This window comes from Rhinopithecus roxellana, chromosome 7, assembly GCF_007565055.1.
Source record: "Rhinopithecus roxellana isolate Shanxi Qingling chromosome 7, ASM756505v1, whole genome shotgun sequence".
Classification (NCBI taxonomy): Eukaryota; Metazoa; Chordata; class Mammalia; order Primates; family Cercopithecidae; genus Rhinopithecus; species Rhinopithecus roxellana.
In genome coordinates, this window is record NC_044555.1 from 79,866,468 (window position 1) to 79,888,148 (window position 21,681).

The window sequence follows — 21,681 nt, forward strand, 5'->3', positions numbered from 1 at the left end:
GGGAAACTTACAAAGAAAAAAAAATATTTCTTACAGTTATGGAGGCTGAGAAGTGCAAGGTCCAGGCGATTGCCTTCTTACTGATGGGGACAGTCCCAAGGCGGTACAGAGCATCACATGGCAAGGGGGCAGAGTGTGCTAGCTCAGGTCTTTCTTCCTCTTCTTACAAAACCACCAGTACCCTCCCATGATAATCCATTCATCCATTAACACATTAATTTATTAATCATGAATGATTAATAAATTATGACCCAATGATTTAAAGGACTCACCTTTCAGTACTGCCACATTGGGGATTAAGTTTCCAACACATGAAATTTGGGGACACATTCAAGCCATAGCAGTTGGTAATAGTTGCAGAGGAACATGTACAAAGATTAGAAAAATATAACCAACCCCTGTGTTTGCTGGATGCTTTCTGTTGCTCAGATCAATGTGACATGAGCACTGTAGGGGGGGTGGATTTGAAGGGGTCTGGTTCCCCAAGAGGTATGTGGGCATCTGTGTGCCTGCTTGAGAAAGCACCTTTCCTGGCAGCCCGACAGGTAGAAACTCATTAGTCCACACATTGACTCTATTTCAGGGAAAGATGACGTCAACTCCTGCATGTTGAAGGCAGGGAGTGGCTGAAACAGCATCAAGGCCTGAAGGTTTCCCTGAGCCACCCTGAGTTCTCAGAAGGGTTCTTAAAGAAGTCATGTCATCTTTATCGCTACTTCTGCTGCACTTATCCCATAATTTTCCAACTTCTGTTGTGAGAATTTTTACAGCCCAAGTGTCCTGTGATTTAACCTTCAATTTGGTAATGTCTGTCTTCCTTTAGCAAAGCAGGCTGAAGGTGTTGAGATCCGCCTACCTTGGGAAGCCTTCCATGGTGGCACAGTATTGAAGGTTGGGCCTGATCCAAGTTGGCACAAGCCTTTGTCTACAACCTGGGTGGGAGGAAGGTCAAGGCAGATGAGTGTCCTTTTAGTGCAGGGAGCTGCCATCCATGGAGGCTTGCATTTATAACTGAGAGATAGTGGGGTGAGTTAGAATGCTAAGAAGGGGGAAATGGGCTGGGCGTGGTCACACCTGTAATGCCAGCTATTTGGGAGGCTGAGGCAGGCGGATGGCTTGAGCCCAGGAGTTTGAGGCTGCAGTGATCCATGATCACACCACTGCACCCCAGCCTGGGTGATAAAGTGAGACCTGGACTCTAAAAGGAAAAAAAAAAAAAAAAAAAGGAAGTGGGTAGATTTCACCAAGGAGGCTTTTGAAAGGAGATGGACTTTGGCCCGTGCCTTTCAGGAGGGGACTTGGAGATGGGGAGACAGTGCGATTGGGATTTTGGCAGATGATATAAGGCAAATCCTCAGCAGAGCACCCCAGGTTCCCCCAGCTTTGTGGTTGAGTTGAGGACTCTTTGGGTGAGAGAATAACCTAGCCCCGGTGGTTTCTGCTGAACCAAGAAGGAACTGCTCCAGAAACATGACCGGGATTCCAATAACGGCGGTTAAACAGCTAACAAAGAGGAGTCTGGAAGGCTGGCCCTTGTTCATGTTGGCTGGAACATGCTGGGTAGATGAGTTAATTGGGGGCCCTCGCAGGGAATGCTCATTGTGCCACTCTTAATGAGGGAATCCAAGCGCCCCATGGGATGTAATAATTAGGAAGCATGTTGTCAGTAGATCAGCTGTCTGTCTCCTGTTGTATTCCTTGTGTACACAGGAAGAAGTAGAAGCTTTTCTTAAAAAATACAGGGTCTCACTCTGTCACCCAGGCTGGAGTACAGTAGTGTGATCATTGCTCACTGCAGCCTCCAACTCCTGGGCTCATGCGATCTTCTCACGTCAGCCTTCTGAGTAACTGGAACTATAGGTGTGCCCCACTGCACTTGGCTATCCTTATGTATGTATGTATGTATGTATATATGTATGTATGTATGTATGTATGTATGTATGTATTTTAATAGATACAGGGCCTTGCTATGTTGCCCAGGCTGGTCCTGAACTCCTAGGCTCAAGCAATTCTTCTGCCTTGACCTCCCAAAGTGCTGGGATTACAGGCATAAGCCACACTGTACCCAGCCAGAAACTTTCTTGAAACCAGTTTAAAAACCCATCATTTGGTCCTCATTTCCCATTTTGGCTTTGTTTCTTCAGTGTGGCTCTGTCATGTTGGGGTCTATTCCCCTTAGGGTGGTGAGACATAAGGTAAGGGTATTCCTTGTCTCCTTCAGTCTACCTCCCTAGTGTCTCTGTGCCCCTGGAAACTCAGCCCCACTCAGGTCCCTGGGCAGTCTAGACTCAGGGCAATCCACCTACCTTACTAAGACCCAAGACCATCACACCTTCCATTTTGTCACCCATAGAACAGAGCTGATACTTTCTCCTTCTTAGGGCTATGAGGTGAACTAAATCAAGACACAAATGTACCCTTCTCAATGCTGGACAGGTTGCCCTTTTAACCTCTCCATCCCTACCACCTCTTCTAAGATGAAATTCCTTAAATCTTGGAGTTGGATGACTTTTCCTTTTCCCTCTGTTTCCTCTTCCTTACTTCCATTTCAGAAGGAGAAGCATCGCATCCTGCCATCCACAGCTGGCCCTCTTCCTCTCCTGTGATCTCCATTCATCATCTGTCCATCTTCACCGGCATCTTTTGAAACCTCTCTTTCAGTGGCTGTCACTGCCTTTTCAGCATAAGACATGTTTGGGACTCTCTTCCTGTGTTTTTCTCCCTAAGCTGCCTGCATCTTTCTCTGGCCTTCCCCTCACTACCAAATTTCTTTAGAAAGTGGGCTGCCCCTGCTTCCTCTTCTTCACTTCCCAGCCGAACTTCTGTAGCCCCCCTGTAAAGTGGTTTCCATTCCAGGCTTTGCACTGATGCTGGCAAGGACATCAGAATTTTCCATTTCAGTGGCCTTTGCCAAGTCCTCGCCTTCTGGTTGCCTTGACTGTGGGGACACCCCCTCCTTCTTAAAATTCGCTCCTCCTCTGTGACAGGGCCCTGTCCTGGAACTTTGTCAACATCTTCTGCATCCTTTGAGGGTGGTTCTCCCACTAGAGATCCCCTGAATTAGGAGGCACCTGAAAGGTTTTCTCCTCTGTACCTTCTGCCTTGGCATCCCACCCACTCCTGTGATGATAATAGGTTCCTCTCTGCTGATGATAACACTCAAGTCTTCATTTCCAAACTCTGCTCAGGCTGAGCAGCTGCACAGACACCACCCACATGGCTTCCAAACTTGATAGTCCTTCTCACTCTCCTTATCTGGTGTGGGTAGAATTGTGTCCCCAACCCCCCTCAAAAAATATGTTGAAGTCCTAACTCCTGCTACCTATGTGAATGTGGCCTTATTTGGAAGTAGGGTCTTTGTAGATATAATCGAGTTAAGATGAGGCCATACTCAGTGAGGGTAGGCCCCAGTCCAATATGACTGGTGTACTTATAAGAAGAGACACAGACATAGACACACAGAGAGGACACCATGTGATGACGGAGGCCAAGATGGGAGTGATGTATCTGCAAGCCAAGGAACGTCAGGATTGCAGGCTATCACCAGAAGCTGAAAGGAGGATCTTCCCCTAGAGCGTTCAGAGAAAACGTGGAAAACATGGCCCCACCTACACCTTGACTTTGGACTTCTCACCTCCAGAACTGTGAGAGAATAATTTCTGTTGTTTAAAGCCACCCACTTTGTGGTGCTTTGTTCTGGCAGCCCCAGAAAACCAATACATCATCCGTTCTCTCCACTTCCCTATGGGACTCACTGTCCTTTTAGGGATCCAAGCTGAAAGTCTCAGGATCAACCCTGAATCTCTCCCTCTTGCCTTAATATGCGGTTTTTCATTCCTGCCTCAGCTGAGTATGCAGTCCCCACCTCTTCCCTAATCAAGTATGGTCGCCCTGATTCTGCCCTCTTTGGTTTCCTATCTGTCCATCCAGCTGCCCTCTGGATAATTTTCCTAAAACAGCTCTGATTGTGTCGCCATCATCGTAGCACACATTGTCTGTTTCCCTCCTGCCTCCAGCAGTTGGCTGCATATTGGAATTACCTGGGGAGATTTGAAAGCTCTCATGCCCACCACACAACCCCATCTGTCAAATCAGAATCTCTGGGAGTGATGTCCCGGCATCAATATTTTAAAAACTTCCCCTATGATTCCAGTGCACAGCTAGGCCTGAGAACCATTTTCTGATAGAATATCACAATAGCCAGATGAAGCTTAGGGAAAAAAAGATAGCTCTAAGGCAATGGTTCTCAACTGGGGATGATTTTACCCTCCAGGAGACACTTGGCAGTGTTTAGAAACATTTTAGTTAATCAAAACAGGGGTGGTGCTCCTGGTATCTAGTGAGTAGAGGCCAGGGATGCTGTTACACATCCACAATGCCCAGGACAGCCTCACAATAATGATCCAGCCCCAAACATCACTAGTGCCAAGGTGGAGCAATCTTGATTTAAGAGCGAGGAGAGGAGCAGTAATGCCGACCTTGACTTTGGGACAGACAGATGCAGTAGACACCAGTGCTGAGGAGGCACATGCCACCTCATGCTACAGTACTGCCTGTGCTGTGCCCATTTGGCAGCCCGGTATGTTGAAACTTTTCATGCCACACCAGTTTCCATCATAGGAAGCCTCAGCCTGCTGGTGCCAAACTTTTATTCCTTGCTCTCCTTTTGAAAGTGAGGTTCAGTGGAGGCCGGGTGCGGCGGCTCATGCCTGTAATCCCAGCACTTTGGGAGACTGAGGTGGGTGGAACACTTGAGGTCAGGAGTTCGAGACCAGCCTGGCCAACATGGCAAAACCCCTTCTCTACTAAAAATACAAAAAATAGCTGGGCATGGTGGCACACACCTGTAGTCCCAGCTACTCGGGAGGCTGTGGCAGGAGAATTGCTTGAACTCGAGAGGCAGAGGTTGCAGTGAGCCAAGATCATGCCACTGCACTCCAGCCTGGGCAACAGATCAGGACTCTGTTAAAAAAAATCAGTGGAATGTTTTTGTCAGGAGAGAGAGGGTCATTACAGCTCAAGTTGGCTTTTGCCAAACTCAACAATCACTGTTTTGGTGGCTCCTGAGGCTCCTAATGAGGACACTGACAGTTGTTAAATAAACAAGTGATTAAGTTGAGAAGAGATTGGCTAACAGAGGTTCCGTGTGTGCTCATTGTCATCGATGTTAGCCAGTTTCATGATAGTGACGTGCCTGGGCTCCACCTCTACCATTAAAGAGAAACACTGGCAATGATGGCTTATAGTTCACAGAGCTTTGCCGTTTATAAGCGTTTTCCTATACACCAACCAGTTTGATTTGTCTTTTCAACTCTTAGCTTTATGCAGTGTCATTTCCTATAAAGGAAAGTATAGCAAATATACGAGAGGTACTCAGAAAATACATGAAGAAAAAAACTAAAAAGAGTAAGGGATCAAAAGATATTTTTTAAAAAACCCACATTGGATGAAAAATGAGAAATTTAATTCCGGTAATGGAGGACAAAGTCTTTGCCAAATTGACAAAGCTTTGGGAAAGTCTGATTATGGAAAGGACCCAAATCTAGACAATCACATTCTAAATCACATTTAGAAATTCCTGGCTCCATGCTATGTGTCCAGTTTCTGTGTTTTTAAATGTATGCAGCATTTTTAACATCACAGAATTAATATGTTGAATATTATTGCTACTTTATGTAAAAAGTATCTTTTCTGTCTGTACTATTTAAGAATCTTGCTGTATTTATCATTCTGTTTTCTCCAAGTAGAGAGAGGGCCCATGTATTTGCTACCAGAACACATCTTTGATTTTGTCATGGGGAGGAATGTGAAAATAGGAGTCACAAGGCCAGGCGTGGTGGCTCACGTCTGTAATGCCAGCACTTTGGGAGGCCAAGGTGGGCGGATCACCTGAGGTCAGGAGTTTGAGACCAGCCTGGCCAATATGGTGAAACCTCACCTCTACTAAAAAGACACACACAAAACTTAGCTGGGCGAGGTGGCATATGCCTGTAGTCCCAGCTACTGGGGAGGTTGAAGCAGGAGAATCACTTGAACCTGCGAGGCAGAGGTTACAGTGAGCCAAGATTGCGCCACTGTACTCCAGCCTGGGCAACAGAGCGAGACTCTGTCTCAAAAAAAGAAAAAGAAAAAAATAGGAGTCACTTAACACAAAATTATTTTAAGCACAATTTATTTACAATTTAGAAAAAAGAAAAATTGCTGTTTAATGGGGCTTGAAGAGAAAGAAATAAAATTTGTTCAGGGAGGTGTGAGCTTGTTCTGGGTATTGATTTCCTTTGAGGGGCAATGAGGAAGGATTATGCCAGGGTATTTCATGTTGCTTAAATGTTCCACAAAACACAAAATTGCAGAGGAATTAGTAGTTAGAATGCGGAAACATCCCTCCTTCTGATTAATGACTCCCCACTGAGAAGTCCTTCAAAAGTCAGAAGAAACCTAAAATATCATCCTAGAAAGTTGGAAGAAGTAGGCATTTGACAAAGTCTTTGCTAGCTATGTGACTAGGATAAGGATATGTCAGTAGATCATTATGCAACTTGATGAATTCTCGGTTAGCTGAACAGTCATAGTCATATTAGCATAAAATAGTGATTCGGGCCATGCACGGTGGCTCATGCCTGTAATCTCAGCACTTTGGGAGGCCGAGGCAGGCGGATCACCTGAGGTCAGGAGCTCAAGACTGGCCTGACCAATGTGGAGAAACCCCATCTCTACTAAAAATACAAAATTAGCTGGGGTGGTGGTGCGTACCTGTAGTTCCAGCTACTTGGGAGGCTGAGGCAGGAGAATCGCTTGAACCCGGGAGGTGGAGGTTGCGGTGAGCTGAGATCGCACCATTGCATTCCAGCCTGGGCAGCAAGAGCAAAACTCTGTCTCAAAAAAGAAAAAAAAAAGAATAGTGATCGATTTCTGGCCTATAATAGGTGCTTAATGAATCTTGGATGAATAAATGAATGAATGAACAAACAAATGAAAGAATGAACCAGCCAGCTGACCAGGATGATGTCCATAGAGGTCTACATGGGATTCCCTCACTTTGGTCTTGTTGTAGTCAACATTTCTATCAATGATTTGAATCCCAGACATATAAAGCATATTTACTATACTTCGAAACACAACAAATCTGGGAAGATCATTAATGTAATAGATCACAGAAGAAAAATCCAATATGATCTTGCCAGGTTAAAAACAGGGCCAAGATGTACATGCATCAGCCAAAACCCTGTGTATGAGTTTAACATGTCAACTGGACCGTGGGAGCCTCCTATTTTGAGGGTGATTGTGAAAGAGACTGGGAAGTGTTGTATCCTTCCCCATCATTCAGCCTTCTCACAGAAGTTCCAAAGGCTATTTGGTGGTAAAAGCTCCTTTCTGCTTGCCAGTCCTCATCCTTTTTCCTCCTTTTATGATATTTGACACTATGTTACATTGTTAACTTGATGCCCTTCACAGAACCTTTCTCTAATTTCGTGATTCCACTTTGGTCTTATTTCCCTCATTTTCTAATTTGTCCTTCTTAATTTCTTTTACCCTCTTTTTAAAGTTTTTCCTTTACCTTTACATTTAAAAGGTAGTGTACCCTAAGCTCTAATCTTGGCATACTTGAAATCTGTATCTCCCTGTTTGTTTAACATTCCTTTAAAATATATTTTGTTGAGGACCCACTATGTGCCCAGGAGTGTTCCAAGAGCTGGTAATACAGTGGAGAATAAGACAACAATTTCTGCCTTTAAGGAACCTGTATTCTAGGAGGATGGGAAGTAATGAACAAATAAGTGAACAGTGTTGAGTCGTGGTTAAAGCTATGATGAAACTCAAATCCAGGTTAAGGGGACCAGGAATGTCAGAGCTGCTATTTTAGACAAGAGTCAGGGAGAGTCCTCTGAGAAGATGGCATTTGAGCAGAACTGGACTTATTGTACTCCCAAGGCTGCCTCCACACTGAAGACTCCAGATGCTGTTCTCTGGCCAGCCACTGTCCTCTGGAGCCATATTCCTGAATGCCTCTTAGTGCCTGCAGGATGTCCTGAGAGCACCTTCAACCACACTTGCTAATCTCCCCTACCAAACTTCTTCCTTCTCTTTGGTTCCCCATATTGGTTCCCAGCATGACCATCTCCTCATTCACCCAAGCTAGAAATTCTAGCCTCCCCTTGACATTCTCCTCCACTCCTACTCATACAGATCCAATCCAATGGTGTCTGGGCCCTCACTTTCTCCCCATGCCATAGTTCAGGTTCACACTGTCTCTTGCTTGTACTGTTTCAGGAGACTCCTGACTAGTTTGCTAGAGGAGACTCTAGTCTCATCATACTGCACCCACCCTGTCTTCCACATTACCAATAGAATGACCTTTGTAAAGCATGATCAGCTCTGCTCTTGAGCCTTCTATCTCTACCTACTGCCTCCAGGGCTAGCAAGGTGTTCAACCTACCTGGTTCCCAACCTACTGGCTTAGCCATTTCCCATCAGTCCCTCTGTCAGAAAAATCACTTCCTGACCCTTTGACAGTACCCTCTTTTTCCTTTCATATGCCCTTCAATTTTTCCTAGAACGCTTTCCCTTCCTCTTCCCCACCTTTCCCTTCCCTACCCTACCCAGCAGGTTTCTAAGCATTACTGCAATAGCCAACTCAACTCTGCAAAGCTTTTTGCAAATTCTTTTCCCCCTCCACCCATTTTCTTTGTTGTGATACCATAGTGCTTGTAGCAGGCAGGAGCACCCTGTTTTAGAAGAGTTTTGTGTCCCATTAGCCATGGGTTACCTGGAGACAGGCACTGTCACTTGTGTATGTCTGTGCTGCTTGTAGATGCTGGCACTAGGGAGGTTATTTTGTGCATGTTTACGAAGCTGGCTGCAATTATACAGAAGACTTACAAATATGTAAGTCAAACCACGTGAAACTGCTGTTCTTTTTGGTCAATATCAGCAATTTCATATGCTCATTCTAATACATCTGTTTTGTTCAGTATTTTGTATTCCTGTTTTGACTTTCAGAAGTGTTCTTACCTTCAACCAGACTGCCTTAGAGCATGGGGCTCAAAGAAATATTTTCAGCTCTGGAAGACATTTTCCATCCTACTCATTCTACATATAGAACTTTTCTGGCCAAAAATGGATGCATATCTCAGAAATATAATAAACAATACTCTTTTCTCTCTTCCTCTTGACAATTGCTGTTCAAATGGTTTATCATAAACATTAGTGAGATCTGGAGGCTGTTATAAAGTGATATAATGGTAATTTCTAGAATTGTAATACCTTATCCTAGTGAAAAGAAAATAATGAAGTTGTGAATGGGCAAAAGTGATGAATTGTTCATTTACATGTAGTTTTTCAGGGGGAAAGTAGATGCAGGTATCAACTGGAGGATGTGTGACTATTTTGTCTAATCATTTTGATCTCGATATAGAACTAGAGTTCTTAAGAATGTCTTTAATATTCTACCTTTTCACCAACTTCACTATTAAAATAATATTCTTAAGCAACAGCCAAAAAATTATTAGACTCTGCCAGTTCTATAATCAAATGACTTCGCTGGACACTTTAAAAACCAATCACAGTGTCTTCTTTTGTGCTGAATTGAATTTTGTTTTGGCTTTAATTCTCATTTGAACTGCTGGGAGAACAAGCCTGTTACATACCAACAGTTGCCACCTTTCTATTTGAGTGGACCTAAATAGTTTTTGCAAAAAATGTCTAAGACTGTCCTATCAGGACACACCATAGGGTTTTCCCATGGAAATAATTATATCACAAACGAATCTTTTTTCTAAAGTCTGTGGTTTTAGGCTGCCATACTTCTTAATTCCCTGACCAGGAGACAATAAAATTGGCTGGGGCCTTAATTTGAGGGAATACATATTTGATTATGGGCATGGTCTTCTAAGACAATGGGTAAAGGGAAAAAAGCAAGATGTAAAATTAAATGTTGAAACAAACTGAACTGGTTTTCAAAATCTTCTCGAGTGTAACACATCTAGAAGGTTTGAGGGATTATCTAAAACCAAGTTATTAAAAGATCAGGTTGTTAGAAGATTTTGATTCAGTACCTTATACTTTTTTTTTAAGGAGTTGAGCAAGAAACCATCAAAATTTGGGAGAGTGATTTTAGGAGAGGGTGGTCTCCAACTTGTCTTTATGTTTGCTTCCAAGGTAAGTGTTAAGCCCAACCAACTAGCAGACTATTCATGATCTGGGAATCCTATCAGTGGTCATCCCTGTATTTGACTTGAGTCTCTCTAATTTTTTATAGGGACGGTGAAGGTCAATTGGTCAGCCAAATGCATAAAAAATGGTGCAGAAATTAGTTATGCTTGGAAACATATGGCTCATAATCATGATAAAGGCTTATATGTTGGTATGGGTTGAGAATGTCAGCCTCGTGGTATCTGGGTATGTAAGAAGGCAAATCATTGGTATACTAGCCTTTATGTTGAATATTTAGAGAGCTCTTGAAAACACTCCTTTGATTTGGAGTGAGGAATTCTAATGAGTAAAACTCCATATAGAAATAACCATATCCAATTAAAAAACTATTTTGATTTTCATTCCAAGAAACTACCAAAATGTCAGCTAGATATACTTGTGAACATGTTATGCTTATTTTTAAATAAGGAAGGGTGCATTTTTACAAATTAGGCTTGAGTTTCTCTTACTATCATATATATTAACTATAGACAAGGGAGTGGGTTCTAATACCAAATTGCTACATTGCTATCGTTAAATCCATGTTTGAGTTTTCTTCCCTCTAATGTATTTTTCTCCCCTCTTTACTTTATATTTTTAAAAAGCAATGTACTTACCTAGAAACTGCATGAAAGACAAATATTTAAGAAAGTAGAGACTGTGGGCACGTCCTTTGAACATGCTTTGCCGGGGTCGAGGGGTAAATGAAATAAACTGATACATCATAAAGGGGTCACACAGGAAAGAAAGTGTCATGCCTATGCAAAGACATGCAGTCTCCTTAGAGACAACATATATTGCTGTCGACTAACAAAGTCATGTGGTGGGAGGGGGCTCTTTTCTTTCTCCTTCACATCCCCTCCTCTGATGTCACAAATCTATTTTTTCCTGGGAGAATTAATTAGCATTCATTGGGTGTACTTGGCTAGAAGAAACGAGGTGGGGAGAAAGAGAGAGAGAGCTCGAGATTGAGATCTTAAGAAAGAGAGCAAGGAGGAAGAGCCCAGTGGGGAGCAGGTCCTTCCCCGCCCCACAACCTCGCCCCCACACCCCGCCAAGCTGCATTGAGACTGTAGGCACCGCCGGGCGCCGAAAGGCTGTTTTCTAACTGGGATCCTCGGTGACGTATGGCTGCCTGCCCCTTGGCAGCTGTCTTTATGGACCAGTAGGCAGAGCGAAATTGACGCTGACAAGACTTTTGCATCTTGGAAGGGACTGTAATCTACTGTAGTGAAGAACAGAGCCTCTCAATCAGACGGGTGTAAATAAGAGACGGAGGGGAGTCCAAAAGAAAAGGAAGAGGAGGAAAAACAAGTGTGTGTTGGGGGGAACAGGGGGAAAAGCATTTTTGGTGGATGGTATGAAGCCAGCCATGGAAACTGCAGCCGAGGAAAATACTGAACAAAGCCAAGAGAGAAAAGGTACCCAGCGCTCTGACAATAGCCTGTTTAAAGCTTTTCACTGGGGGGTGCTTAAAAAGGGTTAGCCGGGTTTGTCTCTCTTTTAAAATGGCTCTGAGACAATCCCTATGGCATGGTCTTGCTTTCAGGGTTGATTTTTTTCCTGTGGGCTGATGTTAAATTAATAGAGCAGCCTTTCTTCAATCCATTCCTGTTCCAAACCTTTCTACCGACGTGATATTTCATAGAGGGATGTCTGTAGTTTGTCACCTTGGGCAGATGCATTGGGGAAACTGTCTTTTTTTTATTAATATAATTAATCATAACTTAAGTTCTGTGTCCTGCATGTTATATTCCAGGAACATGGAATGTGTAGTTTTCTGCTAATGCTGAGGAGGAACTGGAGGGGCATGCATGTTAATTCTGCTTTGGTTCCGCTAATGCTGTAGTGATTTGGGCTTTCTCTAATTTTCTTATTCTAATATGATTGCTCTTTCTTGTATCAGGACCTGACTACGACATGTAATAATCATTTTCAGTTGGAGCTTCAGAGAGGGGACATCAGCTCTGTCACCCAGTGCTGATGGAAAGGCAGGGCGGGGGATCTTCTGCTAATTATGACTTGGAGATTGGGGAGAAGAAAATTGATAAAGGTCCTATTTCTTAAAGGGAATCTTAGAACGTACCACAATTTTCATACAGAATGGCTTTTTGGAGGAATAAAGTGTTTTTGCAGTAAGAAAATGGCAGAAAGTAGAAACTAAAATTAATCTCTTTTTTCTGAAAAATGACTTGATTTCAAGTTCGATGTCCCATAGAATCAGCTCAGCCACTGTTAGGTTAATGGATCTCACTGCATTGTAAATTAACCTGTCTCCCTCACTCAAAGTCATAGACTGTCATAAATGCACAAAAACATATTCTATAACTGCAGTGGCTCTAATATAAAAAGCCATCATGCTAAAGTTATTTCTCACAGCCCTTGTGTCCACTGATAGTCACTAAAGAGTAATTCTCCAGTACGGGGACAAAACTTGGTTTTATTTATAAAGATCCAGGCATATGAAATTGCTGATAGTCAACCATTTTAAACCTACAAAAATGGCAATTACATGTACTTCGGCTTCACAGTATGCTAGGGTAAAGTTTACTTATTTTGATGTAAAATTTCATTGGTACACAATATTTTATCCTAAACAGAGCAATTTTACTTTTGAAATGAATTTTTTAGGTATGACACAATACACATAACATTTACCATTTGAAGTATACAATTCAGTGGCATTAAGTACATAGCACCTTAATTTTAAAATTGTTTGTTTACTTCAATCCTTGTATCAAACCTACACCTCCCCACCAAAAACCCAGCCTGTATTTTCTTGTGTATCTTTCAAAAAAAAAAAAATTTCATCAATGACCAAATAGCTATAAGAGAAACTCCTTGAGAATGTTTATCAAGATGAAGAGGTGAGATCAAAGTTTAAAAATTCATTTCCATGATGACTAGAGACTAAGTTGATTGCATGTTGTCGGGGTATGATAATGTAATAGCATTGTCCCAAGGAAGCCTATCACAGTTTATAGTCTTCCATAATTTTATCCTAAAATGATGATTTTACTTAGTACATACTTTTAATTTTTATTAATGTGGTATTCGATCATGGCAGACACAACCGTTTTGGTCTTTGCAAAAAAATCCCTTTTTAAAATTTCTCTCTGAAAGGAAGCAAAGGTCATATAACCAATATAAAATCATTACTACACAACTGTGTATCTTATAACTTAGTCTTATGGACTGCTATTATTTTATGTCAATTAAATCTTACTTAATAACAGATCTACAGGTTGCTGCTACATCCCTGACGACCTGTATATGAAAAGTCATTAGTTGTGATTTTAGAGACAAAATTAGAAGCAAAAAATAATTTCTGAAGGAACTTTAAAAATTACCTAAATGTATAAACACTAGCTGCTTGTTAAATAATTCAAAAATATCACACTACCAGAAGCTAGTGTGACATGTACGGTACATGCTTGAATAAGTATACGAGCCAGGGAATTTGTTTTTCCTGATCTACAGCAAGAGGGGTTTTGATTGTTATATGACCCGCCATAATTGTTAATCTGGAGGGTGACTTATCTAATCTGCATTTAGATGAACAAGTTCATATGCTGGCTACACAAAATCAAAGCCCACAGAAGACACTTCGTAGTTTCCCAGTTTGCTCACCCATCATCATTAAGGTACACATAGGATAAAATGATAGCCACAAATGTTTCTGTGTGATTGTCACATCAGTATTCCTTCAGATTTAATTTTAAGTTTATTAAAAAATTCTTTTTCCATTGAAATTAACATTTTAAAACTTGACATAATTATTTATAGAATGTGTTATATAATTCTTGAGCTGGTGGATCTGTTTTTTGTGTTTTTCTTTGAAGCCTTTCAGCAAAGGATTTTATTCATTAAATTTAATCCTGTAAATTTTGTCACTTTACGTAGAGTTTTTTACGCACATATATATTTTTTTTCCTGTGTTTCTCCTTTCCCATCTGTTTTCAATGGTTGGTGATGGAGCGATGCCTCTCTCTTAATTTGGGGTATTGCCCAGTGGCTAATACCCAATAGCATGTGAATTAATATCTTTGGATAATTATTGCAGTGTCTGTTAAGAATGTAAATTAAACTTAGCTTTATAAATTGACCCTGCTTTTCTAGTTGGGATCTTTCCTGCGAGTTTCGGCAGGACAATACAACCCAGCTATTATGATTCACTAACTCCTACAAAGAAGGCTCTTTCCTTAAACTAAATCAGAATGACTTTGTTTCTACTTTAGACAAAATTAATCCATGTCCTTAGAAAAGGAGAGCATTTGTGTTTTTTCAGTCTCATAGTTTTTAATCACAGAATGCTACCAGATACCAAAATTCATAAGAAGTATTTAGTAGATATTTAGTGATTTTTAAGGAAAACAAGCAGATTTTCTTAGATGGATGTAAGAAATGCCAAATTATTACAAATGACAGTTTTTAAATTGAAAACATTAAAGTGTGAAGATTGAGTAAGTAGATTCACTGACATGGAATAAGCAAAGGAAATGAATAAGACAGAATCAAAAGAAATAGATTATGAACCCAATAATAAAAAGATAGAGAGTAGGTTTCCATTGATTTCAGTGGAGTATTACTTGATGTCATTTCATTTGTGAAAATAAATGCATCTGAAATTGCTGAGAGTGGGTAATCACTGAGTAGAAAAACAATTGAATCATAACAACTTTGTATGCTCTATTATGGGGGAAAATATATCTGTTATGAAAATTATTTTCATTATATGTAGGTAATTGAATTCTACTGAAACAATTATAGTCAGGCTAGTTAACTTCCTATGAATCATTGCTGAAATAAATTACAGGTATCAAATTAAATTCCTAACCACACAGGAAGAAAAATATAGTGAATGGGAAACAATGTGTAATTTAAAATAAATTACAGGATATAGTCAAAGTAAGAAATGAATTTAAATTATTGACTTCCTTAAAAAATTAACACATCCATTTTAATCTTTTTGATCATAATAGATACAATTTCTTATGTGTTTTTTTAAATTTAGCAAAATATATGCACTTTTGGCTCTCATTTTTCATTTAGGAAGAAAAGCACTCCTCTAGAATATACGACTTGTGTGATTAAAAACCCAACGGGACACATAGCACACGTTACACTATTCCTGATGATCTGCAAATTATTGCATTTTGAAATTTGTATTGACATTTTCTAACTTGGCTATATAAATATGGTACAGAGGAAGTTTTAGATGCAGTTATGATCTGTAAGAATTTGCCAAGGTGGACATCTGAAGAGTTGGTGTCTGGGGAATAGGCTGTAGAGAAAAGTGGCTGGCCAGATGGTGCGGAACATATGTGGTAGGTATGATACAGCTTCTTTTGACTTTTTTTTTTTTTTTTTTTTTTTTTAGAACATTTAAATGCAGAAAAGATCTCAGCGAGCCATTTGGTACATCTTCTACTTTTACATTATTAATTCCATTAGGATATTTTTCAAGACTTGGCCTTGCTATTTCATTAGAAAAAGAATTCTGGGCCATTTCTGGAAATTTAGATTTTCCTTCACTGAAATTGAGTGTAAACCCTGAATTAAGATTATCATGATTTTCAAGATCACATTTCTCTCTTATTTGGAAGCACAGGGTCAAAGTAGACTAAATGATCTTAATAAAGTGACTTAGTCTTGATGTATCTGAGGACATTCTAAATAACCAGTGTCCCCATGAGTTAAACTTCCCCTCTCTGTGACTGTGATGGATTGGATTGTTAAAAAGACACTCTTGCTTTTTTCTCCTTTGGACCAAATGTACATACATGGGAGATAGTTGACCGGGAGTAGGGATGGCCATGGAATGGAGGAAGAACGTGACCACACCGACTGTTTTTAAGCGAGGGAGGTTACAATCCCAGTTTCACAAATGTGCTTTGTCGTTCATTCATTTATTCATTTAATGGTGTTCTCGGCCGGGTGCGGTGGCTCATGCCTATAAGCCCAGCACTTTGGGAGGCCAAGGCAGACGGATCACGAGGTCAAGAGATTGAGACCATCCTGACTAACATGGTGAAACCCTGTATCTACTAAAAATACAAAAACAAAATTAGCTGGGTGTGGTGGCGGGTGCCTGTAGTCCCAGCTACTCTGGAGGCTGAGGCAGGAGAATGGCGTGAACCCGGGAGGCGGAGGTTGCAGTGATCCAAGATAGCACCACTGCACTCCAGCCTGGGCGACAGAGCAAGACTCCGTCTCAAAACAAACAAACAAACAAAAAAACAAACAAACAAAAAAGGTGTTCTCCTTTGAAATGTCATTCTTCTTCTGTCCCTTCAGCTCACGTTATAGGAGTACAAGGGTGCTAAGTCATCTTAGGGACCATTAGGGGTAGTATAATCTTGGTTTTAATAATAATTTTGCTGATTGGTGGCAGATTAAATAGCAGACAAAATGCCATAAAGGAGAATGTTGATCCTTAGCCAGCTGAGTGATATTTCTCGTCAAAGAGTGCGTAAGAGAAAATACAGTAATTTCCTATTTGATAGGCTGATTTTATTAATTGCATTAACTGCTTTATGTAGCCAAGCCTTACTATGCTGTATTTAAAATCAAGGGTCAACACACGTTTTCTGTAAAGGTCAGATAGTAAATATTTTAGGTGCTGCAGACCATGCAGTGTCTGTTGTAACTGTTCAAATGTGCCACCATAGCATGAAAGCAGCCTAGATGGTATGTAAACAAATGGGTGCAACTGTGTTCCAATAAAATCTTATAAATGAAAGCAGATGGCTATAATTTACCAACCTTTACTATATTTATAGCATTGTTATGGCATTCCTTAATATTTTAAATAATAGCTAAAAATGAAGGATAACAAATATAGCTTTGAAAGACCTTGCTCGGTGAATATGGTCTTTCTTGGAAGCTCAGTGTTTGTCACTTAGTTGCTTCCAGTGATAATTTCCTAGGTGCTAAGAAGCATGACAGTCTGAAGTTCGTTTGTTCAGCCTTGTCACTAAATTACATTAAATAAGTAAATGGGGAAAAATGAACAAGGCATTGTTTTGCTTTCCTTTTTGCAATTTCCCCTTGTTTCATGCCCACCTTTGGCAATGACCACTCACAGCTGTGTTTGTCTTCATAAGCCACCACTGGTCACCTCATCTCTATCTTCTCTCTTAGGGAGAACATTTTGCAGTCTTCCCTCTGTAGGGCATAAAACATTTTCCCATTTCTTGCCAGGTGCCCAGAATCAACTTGACATTTTTAAAAGACCTTTTGAGCCAACGCATCCTCTTGGAATCCTGTGACTGCCTTTTAGGTGTTGGGATCCTGTCCTTGGGATTAAAATGTATACTGTGTTTTTTTCAAATTTTATAAATAACTTTATATTTAATGCCTTTATTTATTTGGCTCAAAAATATAAAATATAAGTGATTTTTCTTTTCTTTCATATCTAAAGATACACTGATGTAAAAAGGCCTCTCCAGAAGTATAAGTCCAGGGGATTTGGAACACATCCATCCAGTTGTCTATCCCATCGGTGTGTCTTCTGGATCTATTCATTTTTTTAATGCTGAATTAAGGGTCTTAGGCATGGCTACCATGTTTTTCTCAGAAAGCACGTTAACATTGAGTAGTCCATGATTTTTCATTGTCATTGCCTAGCAGCCTGTGCTTGCTTGTCTGAGCATCTGGATACTTACCCCATCCATATGAGGAGATGAGCACAGAGCATGGATGAATCTTCTGCAGAGATACCCTGAATTGCATGGCCTGGCTTGGGTAAAAGTCAGCATGGTGGGAGATCTAGAGGTCCATTTCTGGGTCCACAGGGTCCCAGGGTGCTCCCTTGCTTTCAACCAAATATTTATTCAGCCAGTGTTTATTGGGCACCTGTGTGCTGAGTATGTAGAGACAAATTTTTTAAAAGGATACAAATTTCCAGATCAAAAGTGATAGAGCTACTTAGAATCCTCTTGCTTAGGCGTCTATGTGGAGGGCTCACAGCCCCTTTACCAAGAGGAAATCAGATCAGATCGTGAAGTGCCTTGACCTTCTGTTTTTTTCTGTCAAACCCACTGGGTTTTCTTGTCTTTGGAGAATGTAGCAACACCTCTTCCTGAGAGAGAATCTCCCAAACTGTAAAGCAAAAATCTAAATCTGTTTTTTTTTTTTTTTTTTTTTTTCGAGACAGAGTCTTACCCTGTCACCTAGACTGGAGTGCAGTGGCACAATCTCAACTCACTGCAACCTCCATCTCCCCTGGGTTCAAGCGATTCTTCTGCCTCAGCCTCCCAAGTAGCTGGGACTACAGGTGTGCACCACTACGCCCAGCTAATTTTTTTGTTTTTAGCAGAGACAGAGTTTCACCGTGTTGGCCAGGCTGGTATCAAACTCCTCACCTCAAGTGATCTGGCTGCCTCAGTTTCCCAAAGTGTTGGAATTACAGGCATGAGCCAAAACACCTGGTTTTTGTGTGTTTTTTTTTTGTTTTTTTGTTTTTATTTTATTTTTAGTAGAGAGAGGGTTTCACCATGTTGGCCAGGCTGGTTTTGAACTCCTGACCTCAAGTGATCTGCCTGCCTTGGCCTCCCAAAGTGCTGGGATTACAGGTGTGAGCCACCACACCCAGCCCACAAAAATCTCAATCTAAGGAAGGCTGAAAGTTAAGAAATTTTAAGAAGCCTGAGATAACATCAGTAGCCTAGGACCGGGACCGTTTCTTTAGGAGGCACAGAAGCACAACTCAACTGCAAATGCACCTCAGAAACACTCTTGTTGGGCTAACTGTTGCCTCAGCAAAAGAGTAGAAAATTGCAATACACGCAGAGGTCACAGTAGGATATATGGTGGTTTTCAAAGTGTGCCCTCTTGAGTGAAATTGCTAAGGTTCACATTCAGGCTTCTCTACCTTCTGGCTGAAAGATCTCGGGCAAGTGATCATTACCTTCTCCTTGCCCTCGTGTTGTTCCCTTGTAAAAATGGAATAATAATAGTACCTATTTCAGAGGGTATTTGTGACAAATGTAATAGGTACCACGTGCTGAGTGCAGAGAATAAGTACATTGTAAGCATTCCATAAATTTTAGCTGCCATCATCATTATTGACCACAAAAATAGCAGTAGCAAAAGTAGTTTCATTGTGCAGTTCTGATCTTATCCCAGCATCTTTTCTGCACCTCCCCACCCCGGTTTTAAGTAAGTTATGTATACCTTACCTCGAAGTCAAAAAGATTTTTTCTGAAACACCCTAGAAAAGCATGTTTCTGCTTCCAAACCTGAAATAACCTTACAAGTTTTCAGAGATTGTGGAGAGTGGAGTTGGGATTTTATAAAGGCTTTGTGAGGTTTTGCTTGCCTCACACTGTGGCTTTACTAGGTTCTTCTCCTCAGAGACCCGAGCTGCCAGATGGTGCATTATGACCTGATCTTCTGATGGAATCATTACCCACATCAATGGCACAATCTTTTTTTTAATCCTTAAATATTTGTGGTGCCCCAGAGGATGTAACCCCTTATTAGGTTTTATGGGATTCTCAGAGATAAACTAGCCATAGCAACCTTATGATTTCTTTGAGATTTCAAGATTGTAATTCAGCTAACTTTTACGAGACGCCTACTCTGTGCTAGGGAAATTGGTAGGTATTTTTCTTTGCAGTCCCCTAAGAAGTGGGAAGTATTGTATCATATTACCAGATAGAGACCTGAGTCCTCAGGGAGTGCCAGCTGTCACCATGTGTGTAATTAAGCAGTGGTTCGAGCCCAAGACCAGTAGCCCTTTCTGTATAACACATGGGAGATAACTGGAACAGGATTTAATCCAGAACATTCTAGGCTCAGACGTTCTGAGTTTAAGATGAGGTGACAGACAATACTGCAGACGTCAATGGGAAGACAAGCATTTCATCCAAGATTCAGCAGACCATTGGGTTGTTTGTCAGGTTTTCTGGACTAGAACTGGATGCTCTTACAGAGAGGGAGCCTGCGTTCACCTTCACTAGTGCAGCTGGCAATAATTATAGTGCTCTGTTAGTGCTCTGTTGGTCTGAAAAGAAAACAGAAAGAAAAATATTATTGTGAGAAGCCAAATTTTCACTATAAATAGTATCTTTCCCAAATGAGCATTTTAAGAAGTGGGATATGGTGGGGGTGGGGGAAGATGTAGAAAATAAAGATCATTTTGGTGATTTACATAAACTTCAATTTAGAAATGGAGGACATTCTCAATGGATCATGCTGGTACTAAAGGGTTGCATTTCAAAAGCATATTTTTTAAACTCCCCATTTCCTTTCTATGGTAAAGAATAAATAAAAATGCTGATATAGAATCTTTGCTGGAGATAGAGACACTGACTCTTTGCCACCTGAAATTGGCAGTGAACAGCAGAGCTGAAATGGAAATTGGCAGGTACCACTGGATGTACCCAGGCTCAAAGAACCACCAGTACCATCCCGTGCCAACCCTGGGGGACAGGGCTAGCCCCTTGAGCAGTCCAGGTAAATACAGCCTTGGGGTGAATTCTAATAGCAAGTCAACTGTTATCTTTAATATTATTTGTAATGGCTCTTGCAGCTTGGTGATATTTTATGTTTTGCTTGGTGCATTAATTTGTTCACACGGGCGTGGGTGGAATTCACCCTAAACACATTTTTTAATCATCTTTCTTTTTCTCTCTCCCTCTCCATTCCACCCCATCTTTCTCCACTTTCTTCTCCTTCTTCCCTTTCTTCCCTCTTCCCTCTTTCTTCACCTTCAATCACCTCTTCTTCTCAAAGGGAACAATGTACAGTGAGATATGCCTTTGGTTAACTATGAAATTTCCAATGCCTGAACCAATAATGGGGGAGGGGGGCCACCCACATCCCCCATGTGGCCAAGAACTGGGCCAGGGCCTTCAAGGAGCCTTGGCTCTGAGAGTACCGTGAGTGTCCCCAAATGACTTCCCAGCCCTGCTGCTCTGCACCACCCTCTCACATTAGTCATTGCCTTTGAGAAAGAGAAATCAAAGCTGTGAAAGTAGGATTGGATAACCATGTACCCGATTCCCATCAGGTAGGTTCAGTGGGTACGGTTTCCATTTTCCTTGCTCATGAGGAACATTGGCCGTTCAGAACTGCTAGGTGCTGGATCTGGGTGAGGTGTGCGACAGCTGATTTGGGGATCTAGAAGGGGCAAAAGGCAAAGCAGTATGAATATCCAACCTCCCACGTTCCCAAAGCCAACACAAGTCGTAATACCCAACTCAGTTAGCTAAAAACTCAATGATTTTGCCAGTGTACAACCGTAGTTCAAACTACATAAAATGCAAACATAAAGGGCAGGTGGTAGGTCGGATAAACACAGTAACAGGTTTAAAGTATTTCTGTGATTTTGCATCAATCCATAACATTTCTTCCAAATGCTTGCTAACTTCTTCAGGAGTAAACGTAGCATGCACAGTTTCAGAAAGGGCAATCCCAAGGTACAATGTAAGTTACCCATTGAATTACAAAGTCATAAAATCCATGATTAATAAAACTTTTTCC

At 41.1% G+C, this 21,681-nt stretch overlaps 1 protein-coding gene across 6 annotated transcripts in view; it reads left to right on the plus strand.

Moving 5' to 3' along the window:
* The window catches only part of GPM6B (glycoprotein M6B), a 175,028-nt gene that overhangs the window by 116,283 nt on the left and 37,064 nt on the right, over positions 1-21,681 (plus strand). The window contains exons 1-2 of one of the 6 annotated variants that reach the window (XM_010354065.2): positions 11,102-11,612; positions 20,533-20,652. The exons of 2 other annotated variants lie outside the window; for them this stretch is intronic. In XM_010354065.2, the coding sequence (XP_010352367.1) occupies positions 11,552-11,612; positions 20,533-20,652 (181 nt within the window). In that variant the 5' untranslated portion in view covers positions 11,102-11,551. Of the gene's footprint in view, positions 1-11,101; positions 11,613-20,532; positions 20,653-21,681 lie in introns of those variants that run through there. 3 more of the 6 variants (XM_010354064.2, XM_010354061.2, XM_030934209.1) reach the window with 3 other exon arrangements.